The sequence below is a fragment of the Salvia hispanica genome, chromosome 4 (assembly GCF_023119035.1).
Source record: "Salvia hispanica cultivar TCC Black 2014 chromosome 4, UniMelb_Shisp_WGS_1.0, whole genome shotgun sequence".
Lineage (NCBI taxonomy): Eukaryota > Viridiplantae > Streptophyta > Magnoliopsida > Lamiales > Lamiaceae > Salvia > Salvia hispanica.
The window spans coordinates 4,769,737-4,793,081 of record NC_062968.1 but is presented as its reverse complement, the minus strand read 5'-3'; the positions used below and the strand labels follow the sequence as shown (position 1 = coordinate 4,793,081).

The window sequence follows — 23,345 nt, the reverse complement described above, 5'->3', positions numbered from 1 at the left end:
CCCAAAATCCTCCACTCTTAAGTCACATTTAGGGTTAATGTATGAATTGTAATGTATATTATGGATGAATGATGGATGTTATAACTTTTAAATTTTTTATTTCTTAAAATTTCTAGTAGTTTTATTTCTTTTAAATTCGAACAACTTTAAGTTTGTAATAAATTCGAACTACAAGTTTATATTAAAAAGGTTTGTAGTTAATTTTCTTAAAAAAATAATAAAAAAATAAAATAAAAATCTAAAATCGGGACGAAATCATTTTCGGATAAGATATCGGGTATTAGATTTTAGAAAGTTTGTGATCGGATACCCGATTTGGCGGGCCTAATTGGGGTGGTACAAAATGTCTGAAATCTAATTCAAAGTAAATTAAATTTTAAAATTTGAATTGGAATTTTTAAATTTTAGGTTTGAATAAGATTTAAAAAAATATTGATAGTTCAGATCACACTAAATCATATATTTTAAAAACCGAAGTATTCCGAAATCCGAAATATATTTATAAACATACTATTTATTATACATAATAAAATATATACTTTATCTATTTTTTCAAAATGGTAATTATCTCTATTTTGGTCCGTCCTTTAAAAATATCAACTAGTATATATTTTTATTTTGGTCCATCCTTTATAATTATGCACTTTTTCTATCTTTATCTTAATTTACCATTTACATATTAGAGCTTGTAAGCTACTACTCTCTCTGTTCCATAGTAGTGAAGTCATTTTTCCAGTTTGGTACGTTCTATAATGATGAAGTTGTAAGAAGTGAGTCCACATTCTGCTCTTAAACATGAAGAATTAAAGGCTAAAGAGGAAAGGAAGGTGCTGTCAAAAACTAACCGCTAGAGTTAGTTAGTCAATTAGGAAATGAGTTGTCATTGCTCTAGTCTTGATTCTTGGCTCCAATTCTGTTAGGAGCGGTTACCAGATTCTATTAGCTGCATATATAGCTCAGTTGCTTGTATCTATTTAGTTAGTGAGTCAATCAATAAAGAGAATTCCGTTTCTTCAAGAAACTACTCTCTCTTCTTCAAGATTAGTGTGCGTTCTCTGTGTGTGCTCGGTGTGTGTTCTGTGTGTGTGTTCTGTGTGAACTTCAGAGAGAATACCAAAGAGTGTGTGAGCCTTGTGTGCTGAGATAATAGAAGTCATTTCATTTTTTAGTAAAAAATTAAACATATTTCTTCTCACCTACTTTATTATCTCTTACTTTATTCTCTCTTGAACTCTCTATCTTTTTCATTTCTTACTTTATTCTTTATTTACTTAACTCACTCAACACAAGTTTTTCTTAATTTCCGTGCCGAAAAGAAATGTCTCCACTATCATGGAACAGGGGAGTATTATTTTAGGGATGAATAAAATATTATGAATACAAGTATAATAAATTTAGATAAAAATTATGCTAAAACAATTATGATAATATTTTGTATTATTAAATTTAGGGAAATTGGTCTCTAAAACCATGAACTTTGCCCAAAATTTAGTATTTCCCATGAACTTTAAAATTGATATATAATATCACGAACTTTGCATTTTGTTTGGTATTTCCCAAACTCACTCAAATAAGATATTTTCATCAAAATCTTATTTAATATAGGCAACCGTGATATGTTTTATAATATTTGAAACCACTTTTTAAGTTCATAACATGTAACATAAAAAGTCAAGTTGAAAACCACGTTTATTTAATTGTGTCAAGTATGATAAAAGCCTCGTAAGTTAGCCAAATATAGTAATAAACATGCCGTGGGAAATACCAAACAAAATGCAAAGTTCGTGATATTATATACCAATTTCAAAGTTCATGGGAAATACCAAATTTTGGGCAAAGTTCATGGTTTTAGAGACCAATTTCCCTTAAATTTATTGAATTTTCAAATTTTCGGATGTTTGATATTGATCTTTTATATTTTTGTACTCCCTCCGTCCCACAAAAGATGCCACACTTTCCTTTTTAGTTTGTCCCACAAAAGATGTCACATTTCCCTTTTTGGAAAAAGTTCTCTCTCACATGAATATAAAAATTATATTTTCTCTCTTCATTTAACACACAAAACAAACCCTCCTAAAATCCCGTGCCATTTTCAAAGTATGCTAACTTCTCTGGGATGGAGGGAGTACAATTTTAGATTTCGAATTTCAAACTTTCAGATGAAATCAGATTAAAAAATCGAATGCTCACCACTACCTCTAACACTAATTCAATCATTTCAGTGTGATAGGGCAAGAAACAACTTCGGTAACCAAAAGCGCATTTTAATCCGCCACAGCGAATGCCCTAATCTAACACTAATTCAATCATTACGCATACTTCCATCAGTTGGAGATTGACTAAATTCTTGACTCATGCAAAATTTCATCCTCAATACCTTAGTTTCAACTTTCAACTCTCTCAAAATTGCGGACGAAAGTCAAGAACGGGCGAGGGCGCCGGGGCCGGCGCTGGGGCGGGCCTACGCATACGCATCGAGTGGGAAGGTAATCATCATCACCATCGCGTTGTTCCTCGCCTTCGCCGTTATCATGTTGGGCCACTTTTTTTTGCTTGTTTTTCACATGGCAGCAGCAAAAACGCACAGATTGTGAGATAATCTCCTCTTCCATTCCCGAGCTCAACATCGCTTGCTCATTGCCCGTCTTCCTTCTTCTTCTTCTTCTTCTTCTGCTTCTTGTTCACGCTCAAGTATCCGTGCGCAACAGCTTCTAGAACCCTCATCGTTGGAGGCCTACGCCTCGTGCTAAACCTTGTTTGGTTCGAGCTAGCATTGTTTTTTGAAGAGATGATATCAGCTGAAATGGAGCCAGCCTCGGCCTCTGGAGGGAAGTTGAGGTCAATAAAAAACTGAGGTTGTTGCTGCTGTTCAAGATTCTTGCTTACTTCATCTTCATCTTCATCTTGACCTCGAGTGGTGCGTTTCTTGTGCACATCAGGGGAAGTCGCACGAGCTTCTAGAATTGTAGCCTCATCAGTCGTTTCTCGACTAATCTCTGCTGCAGATGGGAAGGTTCTGAATTCGACTACCTTCCCATCTGGGAGTCCTGTATCCACAACAGTGAGGGAAAAACTCTCATCATTACTCAATCCACATTGTTCTGCTTCGAGCAGGCCAGGCTCTCGACCAACTTTCCTCAACACATCAGCCACACTATCAAAATATTGATCACCTCTAGCCAGTTCTCTCCTCGAAAATCTCTTCACTCCGGGAATAAGAAAAACTAGGCTAGGACTTGCATTTGAACTAGCAACGTCTCTGTATGATGTGAATCCGGGAAGTGCCAAACCAATAGAACAAACGAAGGCATCCAATGAACCACACCGGAGCTGGGGTCCGCTTCAAACATCAATATACCTATCAAGATGGTGTCCAAATGCTCTTCCAAGACCATCATTGTCTTTATCGTCAAAATAGCTTCGCGTGGGTACCTCACACGCCCCAAACGGAGTTCGGATGAGAGAGTTATGATCGTTTTAAGAAAGCCGCGCAATGCAGAAAGAAACACGCGGGCGGGTGTTTTGCCAACCCAAAAACACCCGGTCGGGTTTTTTTGCCGAGAAATCAGTTTTTGTCCAGAGACTTCACCCGGGCGGGTGAAATGAGCCGTGGGAAACACCCGGTCGGGTGTTTTGCCCGAAATATGACTTTTTGACCAAGACTTGTTTTGTTTTGCTTCTTTTTAACTCCTAGTATAAATACTCTTGCTAGGGTTCATTTCAATCAGCTTTTGAATATTTGTAAGAGACAATTTCTCCATATTTGAGAGCTCACCTTCTTCATCTTTTGAAGACTTATCAAATTCCTTCGGGTTGCATTCGATCTTTTGCCGGGCTAAGGTTGATTGTAAAGGTATGCTTGCTAATTCTTGTGTTGCTAGTTTGTGGAGCCATTAGATGTGTATGTGAAAGTGCCTTTGGGATTTCTTTCTTGTTCTTCACCTAAATCATAACACTAATCCATCATCTATCCTTTTATCCTTATTTCTTGTTCCATTTCTTGGTTTATCTTGTTTATTTGTTGGTTTATCTACAAGAATAAGTCCGGGGCAAATTCATGAGTCTTCAATCTAGAGGATTCACATTACTATAGTTCGTGGCCTCCTTTGAATGCCAACCACTTGCTAGCAGACGCGGCCAGACTGCCTCCCAGAACAGATCATTCGATCTGGCCTTGCTCAGTCGGTGCTCTCCACTCAACAAGCTCGATATCTCAGCTGTTGTAAGTGAGGTATAAACCTTCTCTGATGGCATATCATGGCGTGCCTTTGAGTGCCTTGTAGCCATTGCAGTGAGATCTTGATGCTCTCTCCCAATGCCAACCGCTTCCACGAGCAACTCTGTACCAATCATCGCCTTCAAACGGAAGGCATACTCTGCCACTGATATCTTTTCATTCTCAAATGATTTAGAAACCTAGAAAAAACAACCAAATGCACAAGATCAGCACAAAAGTGCACTAAATGAGCACATTTCTGCACTATTTGGCATTCAATCAAGAAAAAATGCAGTCAGCAATAAGTACCTCCAATAAAGCATTCCGAGACTCCCCTACTCTTGGTAGCACCCGAGATAGAAATTCTTGCAGCCTTAGCCCATAAAACAATCCCCGGCCTAATTTGCATCTCTTGTGCTTAGCGCTGAACCATCTATGATACTCCGGTGAAGAGTAGAACGCCCCATAGTAGTACGACTGCACAGCTAACATATCCTTCGTCTCAACAAATTTCTTTATCTCGACAAAGTTCTTTGCAAATATGTACAATCCAACAAGGAAACAGCCCTTCTCAGCTTCAGACCAGCATTCATCACATATTTCAGGCACCAAACGATAGTCTTTACCACTGCACTCATATATTTCATCCATCCGATCAAGTGATCCCCTCATACCAGATTGCTCACTGCTTATCCACGCCAACGTTATACGCGATCCAATGTGGAAATTTTGCAGGGAATCAGCTCTGGTCTCATCATTTGCACAGTCCATCAAGCGAGACAAAGTGTTCGAATCTCCGAGAACCTGAGGCAGATCAGCCTGATATTCATCCCCAACTCGAGGCGCGATTTTTGGCTCCCCAAACGAATCATACAACGAGGATGCAACTTGATTCTCCATACAATTAGTCATCTGCCAACTAAAGATGCATCAGTTCGTGCAATATCAAAATTAGAATGCTTGTGCAATATCAAAACTCAATCAAGAATAAACATTAAGTCAATCCATCATATATAGCTAGGAAAAAAATAGTCCATTTGCACGAACGTGCGGAACACGCACCACGGATGTGTTTGTGCGTGCGATAGAGAGCGATATACATAATTACATACATGTATATTACTCTGTGTATTGATATATTGATTTGTGACAGTAAGATTGTGATTTTTGTACATTTTTAAGTAATGATTCATAATTTTTGAACCAATACGAAAAGAATCCAATTGTGATTATTAATAAAAAAAAATGAAATATAGATGACAAATGAATATACCAGTAGGGAAAATGAGTTGCAACAATTAAAAAACAATGTGATTTTTCGCAGGCAAAAAGAATTATTATGAGTAGGGTTGAAATGGAAAAGAATCAACTTATAATAAAAGGTGTAATTGAAATATCCAACAAATAAATTCGACTAATGAAATGTACAATGACAAATACACTTTCTTGGAAGTGCGTGTTAACGAAGTGAAAAAAATAGTCAACTTACCATTACCGAATGGTCTAATTGGTATAACAACAAATTTTCAATTATAAAGTTAACAACATTTTAAAATGTATTTGCAGTCTTTAGTCAAGTAACTATCCAATTCAAAGAAACGAAAAAAATTAAATAATTTGCTTGTTGGAGTAAGAATAATCTTATTGTAAGACATAAATTGACTTAATGAGGCTGCTATAAGATCGATTGTCTAAATTGACTAAAATAATAATGGGGCCTTTATTTCCATGTAAAAAAGAAATAGTCAACTTACCATTAGAAAATGGTAAATTAGTAGTAACAATTTTATAAGTGGGACTCTATAGAGATGACACCACCTTTGAACACATTTTCATCGGTAACACAAATTATTATTAATTCAAATGAAGGTAAAAAATAATTAAATGATTTGAGTGTGAGAGAGAAGAGAATCGCTTTGCAAGGTTGAATTATCGCAACAATCATAGGATTTATAAATTGTAATTCGGTTTAGTGATAATTAAATGCAAATACACTCGGTTAGTAGGTGCACGCACGATGCACACATAAGGAATCTTTATTCACAGGTCAGAAAATTCTTGTACACACTCTCTCGAGTGAGGATTTTCACTCTTGGCTTAGGTTAGGAATATTGTTTCTTATGATTTTTCTAATTAATGGAGTATATAAAAGCAAAATCCAACCCAAAAACTATGTGTGTTTACTACATATATATATATAAAAGAAAAATCACGCTAATCAAAACTAAAATCATGAAAGAAAATCCCATCACCCTGAAAATTCAATTCGATTTTACAAAATAAAAATAAAGCAAGATCCAAAACTCCACGCATTCTCTAGAGAGAATCGATTTCTCACAGGTAAATTGAACTAAAAAATATTGATCCTCGATAAAATATAAGTACTCAACATATATACAACTCAAACCTGGTAGTTTGTGACTTGAATCGACTCTTTCAATTTCGCTTATCGTCAGATAGAGCTATATTTTTTTAGGAGGGGGGGGTGCGATGCTTTCAATGAAAATGGAAGAAAAAAAGGAAAAAATGTAGGTCTTATAGAGCGACTGAAAAGGGAAAAAAAATAAGATGTAATTAATGAATTTTTGTGGCTAAATAAAATAAGTTGTAGAAAATTATAATATCAAGACATTTTATCTAATGGATTAGTTGACTTCGAACAAAATCACAAAAATAAATATTTATAACTGTTATAGTTGTAATGTGATTGAAGAAATTTATATATACATAGTCAAAAGAAAAAAAAAGTATATAAGTCTAGTATCCTAACTAAATTTTATAGAAACTTTTATTTAATAAGATAAAAATAATCCTTATGACGCCACTGTATATTATCTATATGCATTTTTTAACTTATTTCAAAATATCCTTACCGGGGATGTTATTAATTACTAATTAATTAATAATTCAAAATTAAGATCAATTTTTAATATTAGATTAGGAGATCTAATGGTTATATAATAACAAGTGGATTATATTTAAAATTTAAATAATTATTAAATAAAATTAAAGGGTATTAATGTCAATTCTCTCTTACTAAAATTATCCCAAAAACTTTAAATTTACGTAACTCTCTCGATTTAAATTATTTTTTTTGCAAAAAAGTATATCAAATTAAAGGTAATTTTATAAGGATTCTAACGAGATCTCAAGTGCATATGTTCCGTCGACGTTTGAATGATGAAATTTGATAATTTTTATTTCAATTTTTATATATGTTGATAAGCAGATTTTTATCAATAATGCATCAAAAAATCTCAATATAATGAATGTAAAATCTCAATAAAACTGTGTTGATATTTGTAATACACTATGTTGATATAAAAAAAAACACGAAAATTATAATATGTTAACGAAATAACGATCTTACCCCTTTATTGATATTTCGTCTACTATTTATTGAAATTCGTAGGTTTAATCTCATCCACTCATTTTTAAAATTTAAGGGTGTAAATTTGGTTTTAATTTTGGATTATGGTGCTATAAGCAATAGAAGTGGACCCATCCTTACCTATATGCATCTTTTAACTTATTTCATAATATCCTTTTAAATAATTCAAAATATTCATTAATTTAAGTATTGATGATTTTATTATGTTTTCACCTTTGGGCTTACACTATAAGGAAAGAATAGAAAGAAGGCACATTAGATTGACTTCCACACAGCTAAAATAATGTGAAGCTTTATGGGCCCAATAGATATATAAAGCCTACAAATATCACAATAATTTTAAACGCATTTATATCGAAAACACAAGTTATCCTAATTTAAATGAACAGCAGAAAAAATTAAATGATTTGCGTGTGACAGAGAAGAGAATTGCATTACCAGGTATAAAAAGAATCTTTGTTAACATGTCTGAAAATTATTGTACACACACTCTCGAGTGAGGAATTTCTCTTTTGGCTTAGGTTAGGAATTTTGTTTCTCATGATTTTTCTCTTACCCCTAAAGAAAACTGATGAATGAAAATTCTACTGCACTGAACAATCAATGCGATTTTACCAAATACTCCCTCCGTCCCACATAATATTACACACTTTGACCCGGCATGGGTTTTAAGAAATGTAATGGAAAGTGAGTTGAAATAGTTGGTGGGATGTGGATCCTACTTTTAAAGTATTAGTTTTATAATAAAATGTGAGTAGGAATGAGTTAGTGGAATATGGGGTCCACTACCAAAAATGGTAAAAGTGAAGTGGGTAAAATTATGTTGGACATCCCAAAATGGAATACTTGGTAAAATTATGTGGGACGGAGGGAGTAAAATCTAATCAAGATCCAAAACTTATGCATTCTTTAGAGATGATCGATTTTTCATAAGTAAATCAAACTGAAAAAATATTGAACCTTAATAAAAATATGGAATATATCAACGTACATACAACACGAACATGGCTAGTCTTCTTAATTAAAGAGCACAAATTGTGACTTGAATTGACTCTTTTCTACTTTTGCTTATCGCCAGAAAGAGCTATTTGGAGTATTTTAGGGGAGAGAGAAAGAAACGGACGATGCTTTTAATGAAATAAAAGGTACTCCCTCCGTTCCACTTAAGATGGCCACATCCTTGAGTGGCACGAGATTTTAAAAAGTATTGTTAGGTGCAATAAAGTAGAGAGGGAAAATGTAGTTGAAATTTTTAACGAGGAGAGGAGAGAAAGAGGAGGCTATTTCCAAAATTGAAAAGTGATTATCTTGATTGGGATAAACAAAAAAGGAAATGTGACCATCTTGAATGAGACGGAGGGAGTGGGTCATTATAAAGCGACAACGAGGAATCGAAAAAATAAAATACAATTAATGATTTTTTTAGTTAAATAAAATAAGTTGTAGAAAATTATAATACCATATAGTACATTTTATTTAATCGATTAGTTGTCTTCCAACAAAATCACCCTTAGAGAATCCACAATGGATGCCCGATGTCACGCCCGATCGTCCGAGATCGGGCTCGGGCTTGATCGGGCATCCATTGCAAGTGTCGGGCATGCCCGAGGACGACCGAGAGTTCGGTCGCGACCGATCTCTTGCCCAATCCATCGGGCGTGAGATGGGGCTCCCATTGCACGCCGATCCCCGAGCCCAATTGGACCATTTTTTTTTAATTTTAAATTAATTAAACCACTATAAATACTTCATTTTTCTTCACTTTTAACACACCAACACTCTAAACCTTTCACTTTCTCTTTCTGTATTCTCTATTTTAGTTTTAATGTAGTTTTTTTTAGCTAAGTATGATGTAGTTTCACTTTTAAATTAAGTAATGTAGTTTTTTTTTTTTTTTTTTTTTTTTTTTTTTTTTTTTGCATTTGTGGTGTTTAATATAATATATTTTGGTATTTTAGTAATTAAAAATAAAATTAAAAAACAATGATTTAAAATTGAAATGAAAAGTTGATAAGAGATAGGGCATCCACTAGGGCTCCACCATTGCATGATTTAAAATTGAAATGAAAAGTTGATAAGAGATAGGGCGTCCACTATAGCTCCATCATTGCAGAAAGATAGAGCATGTTGATGTGCCAACCACTAGAGCTCTCACTAGGACTTTTTCAGTAGAGAATCCATTGTGGATGCTCTTATTTAATGGATTAGTTTTCTACCAACTTTCAACTTTGCATGTGATGAGTCATGTTACCAAATATTAAAATGACTAATTTTTGTCGATGGATAAAAATAAAATCAAGAGTTTTTAAGACTATGTGTGAGGACATGATGAATTACTAGGAGAATTAATATAAAAAAAATGAAAAAATATATCTAGTACAAATCGATATGCCGATTACAACCGATTGTAATCAGAAATGGAACTTTGTCATATACTATCAATTCACAGAACTAGGTACAAAATGAAAATACTATATGTGATATTTCATACACCAATTCATCAAATAGATGGAAAAAAAAAAAAAAAAAAAAAAAAGCAAATGATTGTCAAAACGCATTTGTAACTAATCACATGAAAAATTTGTTTTATTATTATGAGTAGGTTGTTTTGAATTTCGATATTTAATTTACATACTCAATAACTCAATTTAAAATGATGAAGATAAATTTTCCGTTGGTATTTCTATTTTTCATTCACGCGTAATAAGAGTATGGTAAGTATATTAACATCTCCCTTTCTAAATCCACTTCGGCCATGTTTAATTGACGGGAAAGTAAAGTTGAAAAGAAAAATGATTCCTGAGAAAATGAATCCCGGGAATATGATTCCTAATAACTATACTTTCCAGTGTTTGGAAAATATTAAGATTTTATATTTTATATTAGATTTAAACACCAAACTAAAAATATATAGTAGTACTTATTATTTTTTATTTGTAAAAAAAATAATATAATTTTTTTAATGAATTAATAGTTACAAATGATAATAGTTATATTATTATATAATTGTCATAATAATTACATGGAGTATTATAATCATAGATGCTTATAATAATAAATATGCTTATTATTTATAATTATAATATTTACTGATATTATAAAATTTTATAATTTAAATTTCACTACGCTTTTATTGATTAATTATTAATTTATAAAATAATAATAATTATTATTATTAATTATTATTATATCATTTATATTATAATTATATTGTAATTATTTAATAAATTATTAGTTACTATTATGATAATAACAATTATATATAAATATTATAATAAATATAGTTATAATTATGATAAATTTAATTTTAGTTATTTATTATACTTAAATTAAGTATGATTTATAATTTTAAATTATTTTTAAAAACATTATATTTAATAATAATAATAATAATATATTGCATTAAATATGTAAGAATCCTAAAACTGGGAAAGAGAATACCCAAGAAAAGCTAGGATTTTGAATCCTGGAAAGTTGTACTAACTTTCCTTGTTTCGGGATTCTGATTACTTTCCCAATTCGATTAAAAACCGAAACAAACACAGGAATTCAAAATATAAGGTATAAAGTTACTTTCACAAACAGAATCCTGACAACCAAACATGGCCTTCATGTTTCATTCTCTTAAGTTGGAGAAAATATTTCTATCAGTTGGAGAACAGTTTAATTAAACATCACTTTTTAATTGTTTTTTTTTCTTTTTTTTTTCTCGAGATATTTAATAATAGTTCTTCATCTATTTTTACAGTTGTGATAACGCAAACTCTCAACTTATTAGATGAAAGTTAAATAAATGATTATTCTTCAAGTTTCACGTATATTTACCAATACAGATTAATTTCAATATGTTGAACAACAGTAACGATTTGAATTCATCCTTTCAATAAGTTGTGGTCTTTAGAATATCCACTATAGTTGGCCGAGCCAAGCCACAAAACTTGGCTTGGCCAGGCCACCAAAAAACTTGTTCTCACAATAGTGGAGAAGCCCAAGCCACCAAATTAATTATTTTTTTCATTTTTTGTATATTTTAATTTAACTAGAATAAAAATTATTAGCTATAATAATTATAAAAAAATATAAATTAATTAAAAAAAAGTTGACAATTACAAGTAAATATATTTATTGAAAATTTGAATTTTAATTATTTCCGTAATTATGGTGTGAACTGAAATCACGATCATTGATTAAAAAGTTGACCAATTTTAATTGGAATTTAGTTTCAGAGATGATTTATTCCCTAAAATAATGCTAAATTAATGCCAAATTAATTATTTTTTGGAAACCATGTCCCACACACTCTCTCTCTCTCCATTCTTCATCTTCTCCAAAATTCCTCTCCATAAAATTAGCACAAAATTGAAAAAGTCAAAAAAAAAATCGAAATTGGGAGAGCCGCGGCTCTTGGCCGTTGCAATGGGGGAGTCGTGGCGCCCGCCCAAGAGCCGCGGCCAGGCCGCCGGTGTGGCACTCTCGTGGGCACCCCCCACCAAAACCCATGACGCTCACTACAGGGAGCTGCGGCCGGGCCACGACCGAGCCACGAGCCACGGCTCTCCTATAGTGGATACTCTTAATTCTATAATCATGCCGAAGCCTAGAATAGTCACGTAACACTGAACATGTTATATGTATGTCTTTTTCTTTCTTTTGAGTTGTGAGGAAATGTTATTTATAAGCTTTTATAAAATGTTTTCCAATCTTAAAAAATTTGGGCCAAGTTTGTTTGGCTGGACTCTTCCAAGAGAAAATACTGTTTCTTGATTTTTAATTTCTATCACTATAACGAAAAGAATGGCTAAAGATATCTTTCAGTAAGTTTTAATGTTATTAAAGACGTTAATTTGTATGTTTAATTATACCACGCTTAATAAAATGTCTTCATTGTCGGTGTCCTAACTAAAATTAAAGACACATTTTTGTTTATAGATTTCATCCCTAGATGTTATCTACCCTACTAAATATGCGCTTATGGTTTTACTATGTGTTGGTCGTCTTTAGCAATAAACTCAATGAGAAATAAGGAGCTGTGATAAACTATTTCACAAATATGGTACAGCCAAAAAATTACTCAGCTTTTGATGCAAAATGCAACAAAATACATTCAACTAAAAGGGAAGATAAAAGTCAAGACCTACACAAGTTCCTTCTTTTTCGGTTCGAGTACAGGAGGGTCGACATCAATTCCCATATTTGCTGCGGTGCCTGCTATAATTCTCATCGCTGACTCCAGACTTGAACAGTTGAGATCTGGCAATTTTTCTTGTGCAATTGTCCGCAGCTGGTCGATCGTTACCTTCCCAACTTTGTCCTGCTTAGGGTTCTGAGAACCTTTCTCCGCACCTAAACAGTAAGAACTAATTAGCAGAACATATCGTTGATTTTACAAGAAGCTAAGGTTTCAAGTAAAAATCAAAATAAGACTTCCCAAAAGGGGAACATGATAAACAGGTACTCCTAGTAAGTATCAATCCCATTTACACAATAAAGAGAATAACCTTCCAAGCAAACCAATATTCTAATGAGACAGGAGATTCAGGACATTTTTTCTGGGTTCAAGAAGATCAAGATTTATAATGTCAAGTAAGTTTAAGATGCCTTAACTAAACTTTAATAAGCCAAAGTCCTCAAAAGTTCAATCTTGGGGGCATCGAAGCACCCCTGCTACAACCCTATTGAAATGAGGTAGAAATATAATACAGGGAACTAGATGTTGATATTGTTGAACACAATGCAGCATGCACAGAACGCAATGCCCTAAAAACTACAGCAGTGAGGTGTCAAAGAAAAATAATTTGCTCCCTACCAAGCCAACATGCCTCATATACTTTGTGTCCAGGAAAACTACAAAGACAATAACAGTTAGAAGTGTGCAATGGATAAGGAAGATATTATCAGTGTTTACCAATGAACAGGCATTCTCTATGTTTACCAAAGTACACTCTTTCTTTAAAGTGCATATTGAATAAGGAAGACATGATGAACTATTCAAGAGCCATGGCTAAAAAAAAGACCGCATAAAATGCTAACATAAACAGCCAACTGAATAAACCTGCTAATTCTAATTCTATCTACTTTATAATCCTTTCTTAGTTCTTACAACGTAAAAAGGTTCAAACACGGTACCTCGTCCCATCAATTCAGCGATGAACTAATCCCTACACCTTAAACGCTAGACAGATTCGTGATTGATGCACCACATACAATACATACTTGCTAGTTCATTAAACAGACAGTTCTCGTCCATAGAATCAACAATTATAGCCAATGTTTGTGTATAAAGGGCAAGATCAACAAGGGGGGATAGTACCTGCAGCTTTGAGCAGCAAAACCGAAGCAGGTGGAGTCTTCAAGATGAAAGTGAAACTTCTATCCTGTAAAACAACAAATTCTGGCATACTTAACAAAAACAAACATTCATAAAAAATTAAGAAAACAAAATCAAAATTAAAGGATCATCTAGCAATTGAAAGACTCACGTCGAAAACAGTGATTTCGACGGGAATGATATAACCAGCCTTATCAGCGGTGCGAGCATTGTAGTCCTTACAAAATGCCGCTATGTTCACACCCTTGGCACCCAATGCGGGCCCCACCGGCGGCGCCGGAGTCGCCTTCCCCGCCTCCAGAGCCAGCTTCACCACCCCAACCACTGTCACCAACAGAAAAGGGTTTTTCAGTTTTTTCCCCAAATTAACTTATCCAATTAAAAATTAAACCTGCAAATTGAAGCATTACCTTTTTTAGCTTTCCCTCCGGGTTTAGGAGGCGCCATGGCAATGACGGTGAGAGTGCGCGGCGTGGAAGAGAGGCGCAGCGGCCGTTTCTCGCTCAAAAATTGAAGAGTGGTGGTCTGGTTTGAGGACAGACTGAGGGACGAAAACATTGTGGAAATTGGAAGTTTGGCTTCAGCTTCCCCATGGAGTTTCTTTGAAGTTGGGAAATTTCGAGAGGAAATAGAAATTGGAGCGTTGTAAGCGCAGAGAGATGAAGAAGCCATTGATGGAGCTGAAAAATAGTTGAGCGTCAGAGCAACTGCTTTATCAATAGATAACACAAAACGTAATCCAGAGACTGCTCCAAACGACGTAGTATTGTCTTGGGCCCGCGTATATCCAAGCTGAATGAGCCCAAAATATGATAACTGGGCCGGTCCATTAATAATTTGCAATACATGAAGGCCCGGGAGATTTGCAAGGGTATGTTTTAAATGAGTATTCATTTTTTCTTTGTAAGTTGAAAAAAATGATAATAGGTCATATTCATTTCCCTCTTCTATAATTTTGAAACCTTGGATATGTATTTAGAATGAAATAGCAAGATAATAAAGTAAATCACACATTTATAAATTGACTCAACTTATTTTTAACCATAGCTATACTTGAAAATGTACGGGGCTAATATAGCAAACAACAAGCAAGAGTATCATATCCACGGAGACAATAAGTATCAATTTAATTACCATGAACTAACCTCAAATATTATCTAGATGAAACAATTGGGTTTTGTTTTTCTAAATCTACTTAAAAGTAAAAGCATAAACAATAACTATAGCAAATAGAGACAACTTGGACAAATAAAAGCAAATACTCCCTTCGTCCACGAATAAGAGTCTCGTTCACTTTTTCGCACTTGTTTTGTAGTCTTGTCTACATTATTCTGTCTCTTACTTTATCATTTGTCCACTTGAACTATTTATTATCATTTTTACAAAACAAGTGCGAAAAAGTGAACGAGACTCTTATTCGTGGACGGAGGGAGTAAAAGATAACGGATGTAGATCAAGAATTGGAGAGGTAGAATCCTACGAGTTCGATAACACCTATCATATGCTCAACTAAATTCCAAACTATGCCAACAAAGGTCTCAAGGGTTATTAAGCTATCACTAAGGTAAAACTATATCTTTCCCGAAACATACATTTTGTAGATTGCTATCTAGAACCGAAGTGTCCTTCGTAGAACTAAGGCAACAACTCCTGAAAGCTCTTAACATACTTAGCTTCATTTAAAGGCTCAAATCTCCCTATTATATTGGCAAAGACGTCAACTTCTCTCCTTTCAAATTAAACTACTATTTCCCAATTATTGTTGTAGAATCCACACGCATTTATAAGGTGATCAGTCAAATAAATATATAAGCACAAGAGAAGTCAAAATAACCATATGAGCCAAGACATAGAAAAGATTAATTTAATTAAATATAAGAATATTGTATCTCCCTCGTAGAACTCTACAGAGAGTTTAGCCACACATGTTCATCACGAAAGTCAAATAATAAAAGGGATGAAACATCATAAAACTAAACTAACTACACCATTAAGTTGTGGAATCTTGATCGGAGCCCCCTTCTTCAAACCTTGCAATGAATTGGGGAAGTTCAATCTTGAATTCTTACTCTCAAAGTTGTTTCTCTCTCTCTTGGATTATATGAATGGTGAATAATGATCTGAAAATCGCCCAATAAATCATATATTTCGTGCCCTAAGTTTCCAATTAGGCATCAAAACCCTCAAAAAAGTAAAAAAATAATCCGTGTTTCCACCTTTCCGGAGCGTGCCGCTCGACTTTGGAGGCGGGCCGGCGCGGGCCGCTCCAAGTTATGACGAAACAATTGAATCGATGAATTTATGACGAAATACAACCAAAATACATACCCAATGCACTGAAACCCGAAAAAAAATCGTCCAAATACTGACGAAAATCACTAAAAACCACACATTCACAGAAACCCAATTGAAAAACAGACAAAATTAAGTTCCACCAAAACGGAAATCGAGCGTTGATTCCTCTTACCTTGTTCGTGGGTATCTTGAGATCAACACAAACAGTTAATTTTTTGCTTCAATCTACATAACAACTCGAAATAATGCAGAATATGGTGTCGATTTCTACTTGCTTGTTCGGCAGCGTCTTCAAAGTTGTAAAACAGAGTGGGGATTAGGGTTTTCTCATTAGAAATTGGGGAGGCTAGGGTTTTGACGAGAGAGAGAATCTGGGGAGAAGAAATTGTGAAATGATGGTGAGAGTGGGATGCGTATCAGCGGTTTGAATTAAAATGGCGTAAATTATGGACATGTAGTTTAAAACATATTATCCAATTTGTGTGATTCCCATCTTACCCTTATAATGTAGATTACAAACGTATTAATGTAGCTCGCATATTTTAAATCACCACCATCGAAATCTATGATCCAATGGCTGATAATAATGTTATTTAAGACTAAGGGGGTGTTAGGAGGTTAATGCTCCCATATATAAGTAATTTTCTTCTCCAATTTAATCCTGCTTCTACTAATTTATATAATCGACAGTTATAAATTAAGAGTTGGAATCATAAGCTCAATAAATTTACTTATTGTAATTAGGTGTGTATAAATCACACTTTTAATTTTACATATGTTATGTGCTTCTTTGCTAGGTGTTTAAGTAAAGTGAATAATTGGATTATATGATTATGTGTTTGATTGTGATGATATGGATATTCAATAGATATATGGGACCTTCGGATCAAAACATAGTGGGACTCCGGGTCAAATCATATTGGCATATTGGAAATTCCGAGCAGATACCAAGCTTGAATTGTCACAGAATAATAAACTGGACAGAGAGACATACGCATATGGATGTGAAATTATTTGTGATGTTTAATGCTTATGGTTATATGCGTTAGTTAGAGAATTTGTTTGATAATTTTAAGGTGAAATTAAAGGTGAAATTTAACACTGAGTTGTGGCTCATATAAATCACTAGTACTTTTCAAGAGCAAGATATCAATGATATAAATAAATGTTGGTTTTTTTATGTATCTGATATCAATGTTTTATTTGCCATGTGTATTAAAAGATTTAAATTATTGGATTTATTTACTATAAGAATATACGTTAGAGGGGTTGAGTCGTGACAGTTTAGGAGTGTTAATCAATTTGAGTGTGTCAATAATCCACATAGGGGTGTCAATAATCCGTATAAAGTGAATAATCGTCACATACCATCTTATACCACGCAATACTCCATTCATATTATATGCCAAATATACCCAAATCAAGTCAACCAAGTAAAAACACAATCACTTAAACTCATACGGAGGAGTACTATTTATTAGTATTATCATTCCAAAATTACATTATGCATTTTATCTAGCCCATACACGTATGTATTCAAGCACATTTAGCTTTACCCACATAAGAGGAGGTACTGACTTCAGCATCAGAATCAGAAGAGGATGGACCAGTGTGAGTGGAGGGACTAGCTTCAGCATCGGAATCAGAGGGACTGGGTTCAGCAGCGATGGGCACGATTTCTTCATCGAGTACTTTGAAGACTAGGACTGCGACCTGGTCAAGCCACATTGCCGTGATTTTGATCTCGTCCAACTCTTTCTTGTACTCCTTTGCCACATCATTGGTAATATTCCACCATATCCCACCAAGGTAGGGTAGAACTCTCCACGCCAGTTTGAAATAATTGGGTTCCCTCCATTCGCTGCCTACCCTTTCGCCATTTGTTAGAAGCATCTCTCATCAAGAAATATAAGGAGTACCATACAAGCCATCGTGAGGGCAACTAATTTGCGCCTCTATCTATAACCACGAAGTTGTTTTTGCTCCCTATCAACTTCCCTCACTGCATTGCCGAATTTTGATTTGAGATCCTCAAACTCCTTGCGGAGTCGGCTAGCGTGAAAGAGGATGCTCCCATCGGCGCACGCACGTACATCGCCCAAAGCTTTCTTGGCCTTCCTTGCAACACGCGCGCACATCAAGTTGCAGCGGCCGTGAACCGCCGGCTCGCCAATCAATGAAATAGCCTTCTCGGCTATTTAACTCAGGAACACCGCCTTCAAGGGTGGTGTACTCATCCTCTTCCAACCGCACTATGATTTCCCGGCGTGGGACGAAGCTGAAAGCGAAACCAAGATTGTAACCGAGATTGACACCGAACAACATTTTTCAATACTATCTACTCTTCCAACGGTAATTCCGATGTTGAAGCCAGTCCCTCCACTCACACTGGTCCCTCCTCTTCTGCATTCAAGCACATTTAGCTTGACCACGTCTAGACCATGATGTAACCATGATGACGACAGAATTTTACATAACATTAGTATGAAGTCTAAGAAGTTGAAATACAGGAAATTAAAAATAAATCCAAAAAATAGTAAATTATTTTTTTCACTCCCTAAACGATGCCAAATGATGTCAGATGGCCAAATCTCATCGTCCATCATCGCGACCATGTCGCAAACATCGTGCGAATTTCAAGTCATTCTAATAGAACAATACGAGGGTCACTGTGAGTATGTGATGTAGGGTACGAGTTTAATGCACCATGTGAATTTTGTTGGGGAAATTTATCAAATTCATAATAAACTCAAAAACTGCTTTTTAGTATATATGTTCCAACAAATTTAACCGTGCGAATTTCAAGCAATGCTGGAACGTGCGAATTTCAAGTCATTGTGGCAAAAGTTGATTGTTCTTATATTCACACCACTATGGTGTATGCGTTTGAATATATTAGGATTTCACCCTAATGAATCAATAAAAAGAGAGATAAGGAGTAAAAGATGGTTTTCTGTCATGTGGTTCGTTCGACAAAGACTCTAACAACGACGACATGGATTCAGAAGGCGGCAACTCTGGTATATAAGATCCTTGATGAGGACATCCTGCCAGTCATCCCGCCGACTAGAGCTGGTATTCGATCGGTTCGGTTAGGAACCGAACCGACAAGTCGGTTAACTGACCACATTTCGGTTCCAAATCAAAAACCGAAACCGGCACCGACAAAGAATCAATTATTTCGGTTAGAACCGAACGGTTAACCGATAACCAATGGAACCGAACGGAACCGAATGGAACCAAAATTCCTTAAAAATTTTCACTAACCAATGAACTCATTTTTCTTCCTTTTATAATGGCCTAATCTCTCCTTTCTTTGTTATACTGACAATGTGAGACAATGGTAACTTTATGCTTACATTTATATACTACTACTACAAATAAACTAATAAAGTTTTTATACGAACAAATAGAAAAGTGGCATTATACTTTTATGAGTACTAAAGAATTAAAAAAAAACAACAATTATTTGTTTACCTTTTAGCAGCAATATTTGTGGCAGTGCACTAAATTAAAAGACTATCACAACAAAATAAAATACAAAATTTATTTATTCTGTGTTCATTATTATTGGGTGTATGTAAACTTTTCTCATAGTTGCAAAAATCTTGGTTAAAATATTTTTTATATATAGTTATTTAATAGTTAATCTATATAGGAACTTCTAAAAATATTAAATAGTTGTAATATATATTAATCTCAGCTAAATTTGTATAGTTGACAAAGAACTCTATTAAGATTTATTTATTCTCGGTTTTATATCTACTGTACTAATATTTATAGAATCTAGGATTTCATGGAAATATTATTCTAAGAAAATAGAAAAGGAAATTTAAAAATGAGAAAAGAAATTAACAAGCAAGGCTGAAACTATTTGCCAACATCTCATAAAATAAAATAAAAATTAGTTTATAAACTATATAAAACAATTGTATTAATCTATTTGTATTATTTAAATTGAAATTTAAATTATGCCTCACTTTCGAGTTCACCTTCATTAAAAACATAATTTAAGAAAATTGCACAAACCCACAAAATCACTTATGTATCTTATGATTATCCCAATTCTCACATCGACTTTTACAACATAACAAGAATGCAAAACATTGTTATAAAAGATAAGCCTCTTCCTTAGTGAAATTAATCATGGCCTTTGGGCTGAAAAAATATATGTGGTTCGTGGCCCATATAAATATGAGTTTGAATATATGTGGTTGTCGCCTTTGGGCTTAATTAGTCAGTTTTTGGTTCGGTAACCGATAACCGATGTCAAAGTGGGTCTCCTAACCCGACCCAAACTGTGACCGACATTTTCGGTTCTCGGTTAACTGAAAATTGACATTTTCGGTTCGGTTCTCGGTTAACTGATAAACCGAATACTCAGCCCTACCGCCGACCGATCCAGCCCCGGGGCCACTGTCATTTCCACCGCAAGTGCCGACCGGTCCCTCCGATCAGGCTGGCGGAGCAGGTCCCTCCACTCCTGATGCCGGAGCCAGACCCTCCACTCACGCTGCCTCCGCAAGTCCCTCTACTTCTGCTGCCTGAGCCGATCCCGCTACCAGAGCCGACATGGTGTAGGCATTCTGTTTATTTTGCTTATGGATTATATATTTATATTCTTATGGATTATGAATTTGCTTATGGATTATAAATAGATCTAGTTATTTGTAACACGTGGAGTTTGAACGACTTTGATGATTTGCTATGGTATATTATTTTGTTTCAAATTAGTATTAATTATTATTAACCTAGCATTTATAACAATTGCAATATAATTATATCGCATGTACATAATTGAACCTATTTATCTCTCTTTCATTTTCCAGTTTTATTATTCTTTTTTAAATTTTCGGTACTTAAAATTTATTTTTGTTTTTAACCGTGTGAGAAATGAAGATTAGAAAATTTTGGATCACTTTTCAGTTTTCCCTAAACTCAAATGTTAAAAGGGAAATTGGTAAAAAAAAATATAAACTTTTACAAAAATTATTATATCCCACCACCTTTAAAAGTAGTCTTAAAAATCACTAACTATTCAAATTGTGCGAATTTCCCACTATAAAGTTTTCGGCATAAATTTTGCATACGTGGAATGCCGACACTAGTTCTAGAGCATCCAGATCATCATCTATTTCATACTCCCTCCGTCCGTGAAATGTTATCCAGTTTTACCAATTTGATCCGTACGTGAAAAGTTGTCCACTTTGTTTTTTTTCTATTTTTTGGTAAATGGTCCCCACTTTCCACCAACTCTTTACACTCACATTCTATTATAAAACTAATACTCTGTATATAAATGTGGGACCCTCATTCCACTAACTTTTTCAACTCACTTTTCTACACATTTCTTAAAACACGTGCCGAGTCAAACTTGGACAATATTTTGCGGATGGAGGGAGTATTCCCAGAAGATGGAATGTAGCTCCGACCATTGTACGTAGGGTTTTTGGCATCCATGTAGGCAAAATTTATGCCGGAAATTTTAGTCCGCACAATTTGAAAAGTTGGTAATTTTTAAGATTATTTTTAAAGGGGGTGAAAAGTACCAAATTTTTGTGAAACATTATGATTCTTTTACCAATTTCCCGTGTTAAAACAAACTGTGTAGAGAATTGAAATTGAGTTATTCCATAACTCAGAATTCTTTAACAAATTAAATGGAGTAAAATATAGTTACAAAGATAAAATTCAAAAGAGACTCTTAAAAGACTAACTACTCCTATTTAATAAATTTAGGAAATAAAGAGAGTTACAAAAAGATAAATGGATTCTGTATCGCATGAATTATAAATTGAAATTCAGATGTACATCTACCTATATTACATAGTACATACTTCCTTCGTTCGCTATTAGGAGTCTCATTTCTTGGTGTCACCGGTTTTAAAAAATGTTAAGAAAAGTGGGTGGAAAAAAGTTACTGGAATTTGGTCCCACTTGTATATAAATTTTAAATGAAATGTGAGTGAAATGAGTTGGTGGATTATGAGACTCTATTACCATTTATAATGAAAGTGAACCGGGACTCCTATTCGCGAACGACCTAAAATGGAAAAACGAGACTCCTAATCTCGGACAGAGGGGTAAGTATTTAGCTTTTTTAGTTAAATTAAACTCAACAATAAATTTAGCCCAATTTATTTAAATTAAATAAGTTGGGCCAAAATGAGTCCACTACAAATTCAATTGATTATTGATTGGTCTGAATCTGTAAGTTTTGTGTCTCACGTATGTGACATGTGATAGAATCCTAAATAGAATTGGAATTTAGTATAATACATATATTTGGTATAAGACACATTTTCCCTAATTAATTAGCTATCAATTAATTATTGTATTAATTGGAATGGAAATAGAAAGGGACTAGCAATAATATATATGAATACATATTCCCTAAATTAACGTCATAATTAGTCATTAAGTATTGACTATTATTATTAAGGAAATAGGAATATTTATACATATATATAATGCATATTTACCAATTAATTAGCGATTCAAGTACAGAATCATATGGTTGGGATTTCAAAGAATTAATTCCATTAGATGTGATAATTAGTTGGTTATATTGGTAAAAAGATATTGCTCCCATTAATCATTTTAAAATAGCCACTTTGATGGAAAGGGCTTTTAGGGTTTTATAATTAGGGTTTGTCCTCTCTCTGCCTATATATACAAGTGTGGTGATCCCATCAAATCACACACATTAAGAGAACACATAAACGAGGGAAAGAGAGAGAAACAAATCCTTGGAGTTGGAGCTGCGCTACTACGCCAAAGAAAGTCCGAGGAAGTTCTCTCCGTCTTCCCCAATCGCTTCCGCTATGGATCATAAAGGTAAGTTTTCGATCCATTATGTTTATGGTTAATACGTGAAATACATGATGTTTGAAGATCTTACTTTATTTATATTCAATTATGTAATCTTGAATATATGATGATAAATAATATCCTACAGAATCCGCATAAATAGGAATTCAATGCACTGTTAAACTTTAATACTTATTGCTATGCGCAACGCTCCCTTCTTTGTCCTCGTATTCCATTGCTTTAATTATCGCCATTTCCACATTTGCAACAGCCTTTTAATCAACAGTTAGTAAAAAGGATATGGA

General features: G+C 34.1%; 2 protein-coding genes across 2 annotated transcripts; both read right to left on the bottom strand.

Annotated features, from left to right (window-relative positions):
- Positions 1-4,065: 4,065 nt before the first annotated feature.
- LOC125220215 lies at positions 4,066-5,116 on the bottom strand. Its single transcript, XM_048122379.1, has 2 exons — positions 4,526-5,116; positions 4,066-4,416 (listed from the first exon to the last, which is right to left on the bottom strand). The coding sequence occupies exons 1-2, from the start codon at positions 5,114-5,116 to the stop codon at positions 4,066-4,068; spliced, it is 942 nt and encodes a 313-aa protein (XP_047978336.1).
- Positions 5,117-12,616: 7,500 nt separating this feature from the next.
- LOC125219221 (50S ribosomal protein L11, chloroplastic) lies at positions 12,617-14,633 on the bottom strand. Its single transcript, XM_048121135.1, has 4 exons — positions 14,346-14,633; positions 14,087-14,259; positions 13,918-13,981; positions 12,617-12,950 (listed from the first exon to the last, which is right to left on the bottom strand). Exons 1-4 carry the CDS (start codon positions 14,605-14,607, stop codon positions 12,742-12,744), a joined length of 708 nt encoding a protein of 235 aa, XP_047977092.1. The 5' UTR covers positions 14,608-14,633; the 3' UTR covers positions 12,617-12,741.
- Positions 14,634-23,345: the final 8,712 nt, after the last annotated feature.